The sequence below is a fragment of the Zootoca vivipara genome, chromosome 15 (assembly GCF_963506605.1).
Source record: "Zootoca vivipara chromosome 15, rZooViv1.1, whole genome shotgun sequence".
NCBI lineage: Eukaryota > Metazoa > Chordata > Lepidosauria > Squamata > Lacertidae > Zootoca > Zootoca vivipara.
The window spans coordinates 15,675,373-15,685,820 of NC_083290.1; the positions used below are offsets into that span (position 1 = coordinate 15,675,373).

Here is a 10,448-nt window from a genome sequence, read left to right on the forward strand (position 1 = left end):
GTTCTGGAAATGACTGTCGTCTTTGCCATTTGCCCATCGAGAGGACTGTGGACAGTTCTTGTTGCATCATTTTGTGCCCTGAGCCAGCAGCCAGGAATGACTGGGAAAGCTGCAGAGGAGTCACCCAAAGTTAGATTAATTCTCAGCATTCCCCAAATTAGGAGAGGAGCAAGCAGGAGCAGATAGCAGCAATATGTAGCAGTTGATAAGTGTGGCATTATGTGACATCTCTGCTAAGCAAAAAATTAAAAAAGGGACCCAACTCCCCACTCCACAAGTAAATTATGCAAATAGTCTGTTTTTTGCAAATTTATTAGCTTTTGACTAGGAATGGCAGAGGGTGGGTGGACTGAAGCCCCCCTCGCTCAAACTAGAGGGATGCCAAATACCGTAAGTTTTCAAAGGCCCAAGATTTTGTTGTGTGTTGTCAAAACCTTTTCAGCCAACTCCTTTCATGCATGAGGACTAGAAGCTTGGCGTTTCTCTTTTAAATTAAAGCCCAAAATTACCAGGAAGCTGCATCACATTTTACGCTTCTTCCTTGGGCCTCCTTCAAGTTGGCTTGGGGGGGGGGAGTTGCTATACAGATAACCCAGACACCCCCAGCTAATGGTAAAGTCTTCCTAATATAAAAAGCTAAAGTTGGGCTTAGATGAGCCTTTGCCAACCTGGTGCCCTCCTGATGTTACTGAACTCCAACTCCCATCATTCCTCATCACTGGCAGTGCTGGCTGCTGGGAGTTGTAGTTCAGCAACATCTGTAAGGAACCACAACGTCCTTCATCCCTGCTTTCCAGCGATTAACCAAGCCAGCATTGTAGCTTTATTTCCTTTTATTCATTGATACACTTACACCTCAGCCTTCAAATAAAAGAGAGATAAGATTCAGGTTGGTTAAGCTTGACTTAATGCCATAAATAGGATCGGTTTTAGCACAGAAGTTCACATATACAGGAAGAAAAATCCATGTAGTTTCACTGAGACGTTACAAAAATTAGTGTGCATTTTTTTAAAACAGAAGCTTATTCAGAGTAGAATACAAAAAACCCACTATTTAAAAAAGTAAGATAAACACACACGCGCGCACACACACACACACACACCTTCATATTCTCCAAGATTAATGCTATTTTAAGTTATTCTCAGCCCAGCTGCTGAGCTCCCAGCGCAGTTTGGCCACCCGCTTCCTGAGCGAAGACTGGGAGAGGTTTCGGGACCGCACCTGGGCAGCCCGCAAGTTCTGCGCCATCACCTGGTAGTAGTTGACAATGGCTTGATCTCTGCAGAGAAGGAGAAAAGTGTGTTAAGATCATATCACATCGAGTTGGAGACAGAAAGGACTTCCAAGTTACCGTAGATCGGTGAAGACAGGGCAGACACATCCCAAGGAATATATGCCGCCCACCTGACTGGGCTGCCACAGCCACCCTGGGCAGCTTCCAGCAAATTAAAACATCAAGCATTAAAGGAGCATTGTAGCACATTAAATGTTTGGTGTGGATGGAAGCTGACAGCCAGGGCCAGCACTCCCTGGGTTGGTTGGATGGTTGTAAGTTAGAAGGCAAGCCAGTGCAGGCTGACTGAGGGCAGGCCACGGTTGGTGATGCGGTGCCACATTTCACAGAATCGTAGAGTTGGGACACCAAGGGCAATGTAGCTCCACCCCCTGCTATGCAGGAGTCTCATCCATGGCAGGTGACCATCTGTTTAAAAACCTCCAAGGGGAGAGTCCATCACCTTCCCAGGGAGTCTGTTCCACTGTCGAACAGCTCCTCCCATCCATACCTGCCAAGTTCCGGCCTGAGAAATAAGGGACTGGACCGGAAGTAGCAGACCGGAAGTAGTGCTGCCGCCATTTTGGAACTGGGCGGAGCATGCTCAGAAGCGACTTTTGATCCTGCTCTGCCCTGTTCCAAAATGGCCGCCGCACCAGAATAAACCGGGGGGAAACAAAAAAATCCGTTTTTTCGGCTGGGGGCAGCCGGAAAAACAGGGGTTTCCCGGGGAATACGGGAGACTTGGCAGCTATGCTACCATCAGAAAGTCCTTCCTGATGTTTAGTCGGAATCTCCTTCCTTGTCATTTCATAGAAGCACAGAAGTGGGAAGGGACCCCAAGCATCATCTAGCCCAGGCATCCCCAAACTCACCCTCCAAATGTATTGAGACTACAATTCCCACCATCCCTGACCACTGGTCCTGTTAGCTAGGGATGATGGGAGCTGTAGTCCCAAAACATCTGGAGGGCCGAGTTTGGGGGTGCCTGATCTAGCCCAACCCCCTGCAATGCAGGAATCTCAACTACAGTAAATCGCCCATGACAGATGCCCATCAAACCTCTGCTTAAAAACCTCCTAGGAAGGAGAGTCCACCACCTGTGGAACAGTTCTTGTTGTCAGAAAGTTCTTCCTCACTTTCAGTCGGAATATCCTTTCTTGTAACATGATGCCATTGGTTTGAGCCCTACCCTCCGGAGCAGCAGAAAATAAGCCGCTCCATCTTCCATGGGACAGCCCTTCAGATATCTGAAGGTAGCTATCATATGACCTCTGAGACTCCTCTTCTCCAGGCTAAACATCCCCAACTCCCTCAACCATTCCTCATAAGGCATGGTTTCCAAGCCCTTAATCGTCTTGCTTGCCCTCCTCTGCACACCTTCCAGCATTCCAATATCCTTCTTAAACTGGGGTGCCCAGAGCTGGACCCAGGACTCCAGGTGGGGGTCTGACTAAGGCAGAATAGAGTGGTACCATGACTTCCCATAAACTGGACATTAGATTTCTGTAGATGTAACCCAGAAGAAATGCACTGGCCTTCCCTTGTTCAGCTGCTTGACACCCATGTACCCACCCAAATCATTTGCAAACACATAAAAGATTCCATTTTGGCACACTTTAAGGGAGGCTGGTATTATTCGGGGGGGGGGGTAGCTGTCATAGAAAAACAGGGGGTAAAGCTTCCGAGGAGGGCTTTAATTCAGCATGCACATCTATCTTTAAAAAGCTGGTGTTCTTCATGCAGGAAACGGGTGTGTTAGAGAATATTCCAAGCAAATACAAAAAGAACACATTTTTACCTGGGCGTTTGTGTTTTTTTTTTCTCTTCAGTTAGAAATGAGAGAATCTCTCATATCGCTAGTAGATGGAGAGAATATTAGGAACAAAGGGTTTACAAGCTGAAAAGGTATGAGATTGTCAACTGGCTCATAGGTGGTTCCGTTTTGATGCCGCTAGAGCCTTGGTCAGCAACGGGCTGCCCTCTAGAATATCTCGGGACAGAAAGTTAAGAGCCAAGCTCCTGAGCTCCACCACATGCCATCCATCCCCATTGCCACCACCTTCTTTCCATTCCTCTGGATTGGCAACGAATAAAATCATAGAGTTGTGGGCTTGGACAGGACCAGAAAGGTCACCCAGTCCTCCAGCTCCCTGCAAGTGCAGGAAGGAAATATCTATGGCAACAACATCCCTCGTAGGTGTGCCATCCAGCTTAAAAAGCAACAGCAACAGCAACAGCAACAACAACAACAACAACTCTAAATGGAAAAGAAGTTTTAAAAGTTTACCGTTTACCTTCCCACCGGAGCGGTACCTATTTATCTACTTGCACTTTTGACGTGCTTTCAAACTGCTAGGTTGGCAGGAGTAGGGACCGAGCAACAGGAGCTCACCCAGTTGTGGGGATTCGAACCGCTTACCTTCTGATCGGCAAGCCCTAGGCTCTGTGGTTTAACCCACAGTGCCACCCGCATCCCCAGGGAACAGCCATAGCTTCCCCCAAAGAAGCCTGGGAACTGTAGTTTGTTGAGGGTGTTGAGAAACCTCTATTCCTCTCCCAGAACTACAATTCCCAAAGTGGTAAATCTCTCTTCCCGGGGAACTCTGGGAATTGTAGCACGATGGGAGGGGATTAGAGGCCACCCAGCACCCTCAACAAACTATAGTTCTCAGGGTTCTTTGGGGGAAGCCATGGCTTTAAATGTTTGGTGCAACTAGGGGTGGCAACTCCTTGCCAATTATCATTAGCTTTGTTGCAGTCAGCTGTATCAGTCGTATTCAGAGTACTGTAGAGCCATTGAAATTAACTGGCATGCCTAGCATCATAGAATTGTAGAGTTGGAAGGGATACAAAGGTTCTTCTAGTCCAGTCCTCAGCAGTGCAGGACTAGCTTAGGTCTGTTCATGTCAACGGGTTTATTCCAAGTAGAATACAACCTACTGCTTTGGATGCCCATAAAAACATATTGATAATGTTATTGTCTGCTGTCTTTAAAGCCTGTTTTCAATAATGTAGGTTTTTTTTTTTTAATGACTGCTGCATACTATTGTGCAAACCACTTAAGAGACTTTTATTTTTACTAAGGGGCAATTTCTCTCGCTGAAGAAATAAATAGCCTCCATCTGCAAAAGCACATTGGACCAGGAGGATCTGAACACAATTTATGACGTACCCTTCAAGAAATGCACTCTTCCCCCCACCCCCGGGCAGGGTTAAGGCAACTACAGCCCCGCCTGCAGGCAGCCTGGCCAAAGGGAGGAAGAAACCCCACCCCACACAATGGGCTCACCTCTCTTCTTGGACGATGATGTCGTTGAAGGCCTGAGAGAGACGCTTCAACCGGCGAATGCCGGTGGAGACCAGCTCCAGGTTGCAATCAATTTGTCTGCAATGGAGAGAGAATGAAGGAGGATCATTAATCGGGGCACAGACGGGCTGCTGTTTCCTAAGCCTGCAGTTCGGCACAGGAGCAAGCAGGTACGTTCTTGAGCGAGAGACTGGGGACTTGTCCTAACCCGGTCCATTATTATTTACCATATTTTCCCGTCTATAAGACGTCCCCATGTATAAGACACCCCCTATTTTGGGGGACTCAGATTTAAGAAAAATGGGGGGGGGAGATGTATCCGTGCATAAGACACCCCCTAATTTTTTGACATTATTTTTTAGGGAAAAAACCTAGTCTCCTACATGAAAAAATACAGTGGTACCTCTACTTATGAATTAAATGCGTTCCGAACACACATTTGTAAGTCGAAAAAATTTGTAAGTCGAATCCCATAGGAATGCATTGGGAGAAAAAATTCGTAAGTCGAAGCAACCCTATCTAAAAATTCATAAGTAGAAAAAATCCTATCTAAACCGCATCCAAGATGGCGGATGGAGCTCCATTTGTAAGTAGAAAAACTTGTAAGTAGAGTTATTTGTAAGTAGAGGTACCACTGTACAGTATTTAATTCTAGCGGCCTCATTGCTTGGGAATTCCAAGAAACCATAAATTCAGTGTCATTTTGAAAAGTTCCAGTCTGCCATCTTGAATTAAGATGGGCACCCAATTGTATCCAAAATACAGGTGAAAGCCCGGCTCTTTGATCTCAAGAAGCATTGATGATATCATCAGAGGTGTGCAAAGGCACAGTGGACAGGAAAGCAACTTTCCAAAATATATAGATTTATCTATAGAGCACTTCAAACTGACCTCTCTTAAGCCAGGTTGAGCCCCTAGGATTAACGCTATGGGGGAATTCAGGCAAGGACCATCAGCAGGAGTAGCCCCTGCAGAACATAACAGACATTCCTTTGAATGGGTGAACCAGAACAGAGAGACAGACAGACAGACAGACAGACAGAGAGAGAGAGGCTGTGTATGTACAGAAGTCTCAGAGTTCTCCGTGGCAGGAATGTAGCATACTCTGCAAAGTTAAGAGTAACATCTTTTGCTCTATCTATTATTGTTGTTGTTGTTAATTAAATTTATCCCCCGCCTTTCATCAGCAGGTGTCAGAGTGGGTTACAACAATTTAAAATTCAGCATTAAATCAGTTAATGCATACTATGAAACTTCCTTCCTGGGCTAGATGGGCCATTGGCCTGATCCAGATGTATCTTATGCTCTTAATCTATTATTCTTATTCAATACAAGCAGCCTCGTTGCTCAGGAGTTGAAAGACACCATAAAATCACTGCAGTTTTTAAAGGATCAGTCCACCATCTTGAATCAAAATGGCATCCACCTGTATCCAGACACAGATGGGGAAAAACCCTGCTCCCTGACCTCAGGAAACATTGCAGTCCCTGGAATTACCTCTGGCCCTGCCCACAATTGCTATGTGGCCCCTGGAAGGTTTCTCCCTCTTTGCTGGAAAGGCTGACATAGATCTCACATATGGAGTGGCCTTATATTTCCAAGCAAAGAAGAGGTTTCTCCCAGCCTGCAATTTACATGGAGGGGCCAGGATCTGTAACCAGGAACTTTGGCATGCGGAAGAGATGCCCAGGCACAGAGCTGATCAATCAAAACATCAGCCTCACTGGAAACACCTTTTGAGCCTGAAAATAAGAAAGGCTCCAACCCTCAATTCCTTCCTCCTAAGCCGTTGCTGGCAAACTTTTCTACTTGCCTCCTTTGCCGGGCAGACGCAGGAGAACCATATGGGCTTCTCAAGGCTGCAGCCCTCATGGATCTCCGGAGAGGGAGGAGCTCTTTTTTAAGTCGGCAGGAGCCAGGTTGAAAGGGGGATCTCTTGCCAGATGGGGACACAATCCTGGTGTCGGATGTCGGGGTCGAGACAGTGGCAAACCGGTCGCTCTTGCGGCGAGGGGTCCAGGGCGGCCTGTTTTGGGTTTTTGCAGATTCCCTGCTGCTGCTGCCGCCACCCACAGAAGCTTTGTTCCAGGAGGAGACTAGTGACCGTGTGGGGCCTTGACAGCTTTTCTGGATTTTCTGAAATAGGGGAAAAAAGTATTTAAGGCAGTGTCTGGGATTTAGGCTCTGGGATGCAGGGGTAGAAAACATGCTACTGCAACAAGATCACCTTTCCCACTTGACTGCTTCAATCTGCACAAGTTTACAGAACCATTTACAGAAGCCACATAAACATTTGTAAGAACTTGATATTCTAACATGGCAATTTGGAACTCACTGCCTGTTGATATCCCTGTACTTTTTTCAGCACCTGTTAAAATCATTTTTGTTTAGACAAGGCTTAAAAAGTCGATGCGAGATTTGATCCATTTTTAGTCTACTGTTATTTTAATGTTTCAAAAGTCTTATGTTATTGTCACCAGTAATGCTTTAGTGATAATGTCATTGTTGTGTTTTATTTTTTTGTAAACCGCTTCTGGGAAGCTGAATTAGCATTACAGTAGCTGGATCTGAACTTCCTTTGAATACCTGCCCATTGCAGCCACTCATACCTGCGACACTGTCCCAAAGGCGCTCTTAGCTGTCCTCGTAAGCGTCCGCAAGTTCTGTCTCTTCTCCTTGGCCTCCAGGCTCTCCCAGGTCGGATTCTCGTCAAAGTTCACCTCCACTTCTTTTAAAGGCATCCGCTTCCGCAGAGACATCCTCATGGCTGTCATGTTGCGAGAAGACTTCTTCCTGAACCTGTCTGGAAGCGGACTTTCCTCTAGGTCAGGCAGGATCTTGTGATTTCGCCAGCCCACAGCAGACCCCACCACACTCTGAAACACAGGTGCCATCTTCCCTTTCCTTGTGTCAGGCTCCCCTAAGTAAAGTATTGTAAATAAGCCCACTCAGGTTTCTAGTCCATAAGATCACAAAAGGGTTACAGGGAGGGGAGGGGAGAACAAAGGCAGGCATTTAGTGTCAGTTGCTAACCCCCAGGATTATTCAAGAGGGATCGGTCAAATTCCCATCAGGAGATTTAACTTTGTGTTTACTAGGGCAGGGGAATGGTAAGCAGAATATAGGAGAATTGATCTAGCTTTATATCTATTGTAGAGATGGGAAAGAAAGAAAGAAAAGGGCAATCAAGGGATTCCATTATGAGGAAAAGTTGCATCATTTGGGATTTTTAGTTTAGAGAAAAGCCGAGTTAAGAGGCAATGTGATAAATGCTTTTAAAAGAAAGCATGGCATGGAGAGAGTGGATTGAGAAGTCTTTTTCTCCCTCTCTCATAACAGTAGAACTCAGGGCTATTCAATGAAGATGAATGTTAGACAGATAGGTAAACTGTGGAACTCTCTCCCGCAGGAGGCAGTGAGGCCACTGACCTAGATGGCTTTAAAAAAGGATTGGACAAATTCGTGGAGGAGGAGAGGGCTATTGATGGCTATTAGCCAGGGTAGCGGGACGCGGGTGGCGCTATGGGTTAAACCACAGAGACTAGGGCTTGCCAATCAGAAGGCCTGCGGTTCGAATCCCCACGACGGGGTGAGCTCCCGTTGCTCAGTCCCAGCTCCTGCCAACCTAGCAGTTCAAAAGCACGTCAAAGTGCAAGTAGATAAATAGGTACCGCTCCGGCGGGAAAGTAAACAGCGTTTCCCTGTGCTGCTCTGGTTTGCCAGAAGCAGCTTTGTCATGCTGGCCACATGACCCCTCGGCCAGTAAAACGAGAGTCAGTCACGACTGGACCTAATGGTCAGGGGTCCCTTTACCTTTACCTAGCCAGGGAGTCTGTGCTCTGCCTCCACGGTCAGAGGCAGCAATACTTCTGAATCCCAGTTCCTGTCACAGGAGGGGAGATGGCTCTTGTGTTCAGATCCTGCTTGTGGGCTTCCCAGCAGAGGCATCTGGTAGGCCACTGTGAGAACAGGAGGCTGGACTACGGTAAATGGGTCATTGGCCTAATTCAGCAGGATCTTCTTGTGTTCAAAACTCTATGTAGCTGGATAGCATTTCCAAGCATCACTGGTCGCTGGCTTGAAAACTAGAGATACTCAGACAGAAAGAGCACTCGAGGATAAATGGACAATGGATAAATGCGCTATCCATTTTTACTATGGCCGTGCAAAACGATTTCCAAATATCTTGCTTTCCCTGCAACGCTTAAGAGTATGCGGGGACACGCCCAGTCTACGTTTTGTTTTGTGTACTCGAGCCTGTCCCTGATCGTTTTGTATTTTATTCGTTTGTATACTTTTGCTCGCCCACGCCCTGCAGGAATGTAAAACTCGATTTATTCCGTATAAAATAAAGAAAGGCGCGTCGCATCCTGCTGGGGGTGCAAAGGGGGAGCCTCTAGATGATGCCCCGATATTTGCATGCATGCATCTGGCTAATAATAATTGCAGCCGGACCCCAGAGAGCACCCCCCCCAAAAAAAACTCACCTCTGCCGCTTGCAGCTGGGAGATCTGGTCCTCTTTTTGCGGGTCCTTGAAAAGATTTCAAATCGGGCGCCGCCCCTTCCTCGCCCTCTTCAGATTGGCTGGACTCGGCAGCCTCCATAGCAGAAGGGGCGGGGCCAGAGTTTTGAGCCAGGAGCCTAAAGGGAGGCTTTCTATGCGTGCTCGGATGCGCCCCAGCTTCCTGGCCGCGTCTCTGATCTGAAACGCATTACCCTGACCAGTGAGGTCTGTTGATTTCACCGCTGCTATGGCTGATTTTTAAGCGGCAAAAGCGTGGCACTCTGCACATGTTCGGAGACCAGCAAGCTTCGTGGCCATATCACGTAAATGTGCTCTGATCTGAAATTCGCTGACTTGCAAGTCTGCACGTGCTCAGAGCAGCTTCCTTGATACTCCACATATACACCCAGTGGGACTCCAACCTCGACATCAATTTTTCCGGAGAGTCCCGGAGATAAGAGTCGCAACTAAACGCAGCACCGCCTCTGAGCACGTGCAAAGTGATCCTGTCCCCGCAGGCTCTCCAAGCGGGAGGCCAGTGGCTTCCTGGGAATTTGGGAGCTTGCAAATTGGGGCTATATACATGTATAACCGGCATAGGCAAACTCCATCGGGGTTGCAATAGCAAGGCTGATTCATTCAGTGCTTATACATCAGGCATAGGCAAACTCCGGCCCTCCAGATGTTTGGGACTACAATTCCCATCATCCCTAGCTAACAGGACCAGTGGTGTAAGCACTGGATCAACCTTGCTATTGCAACCCTGATATGCAGCCTCAGGTAACGCTACACAAAATGGGAAGTAGAAACCAGCAGGGCTTAGCTCCTCTCAAACCTTCTGCTGTGCATGTTTAGCAGTAAGTCTCTGAGCATGCACAAAGTGCTTTTCCCTCTCAGCAGTGACCAGTCTCAACCCAGGGCTTCTAGAATCTGAGGGTGTGACTTCCAGCCAGACATGGGCCACACCAGCATCCCTCATTTTAAAATATTCCCTGATTATCTCTCTTTTTCCTTCAAAGAGATTGAGGAACATGCCGTAGGAAGCTTCATGCAGCGCATGAACAGTGGAACTCCCTCCCACTGGAGGCAGAGATGGTGGCCACCAACCTAGATGGCTTTTAAAAAGGATTAGATGAAATTGTGGAGGATATAAGGCTGGCCATGCTCTGCCTGCAGAGTCAGGCACAATGATGCTTCTGAATCCCAGTTGCTGGAACCCACAGGAGGGGAGAGCGATCTTGTGTTCAGATTCTGCTTTATGGTTTCCTACAGGCATCTATTTGGCCACTGTAAGAACTGGATGCTGGGCTAGGTGGGCCATTGGACTCATCCAACAGGCCCTTCTTATGTTCCAAAGTC

At 47.3% G+C, this 10,448-nt stretch overlaps 1 protein-coding gene across 1 annotated transcript; it reads right to left on the bottom strand.

The window, feature by feature from the left end:
• Window positions 1-348: 348 nt before the first annotated feature.
• On the bottom strand, window positions 349-9,271 carry PIMREG (PICALM interacting mitotic regulator). The gene is made up of 5 exons (XM_060283121.1): window positions 9,072-9,271; window positions 7,194-7,540; window positions 6,398-6,720; window positions 4,567-4,662; window positions 349-1,280 (listed from the first exon to the last, which is right to left on the bottom strand). Exons 2-5 carry the CDS (start codon window positions 7,476-7,478, stop codon window positions 1,127-1,129), a joined length of 858 nt encoding a protein of 285 aa, XP_060139104.1. The 5' UTR covers window positions 7,479-7,540; window positions 9,072-9,271; the 3' UTR covers window positions 349-1,126.
• Between the last annotated feature and the right edge of the window lie 1,177 nt (window positions 9,272-10,448).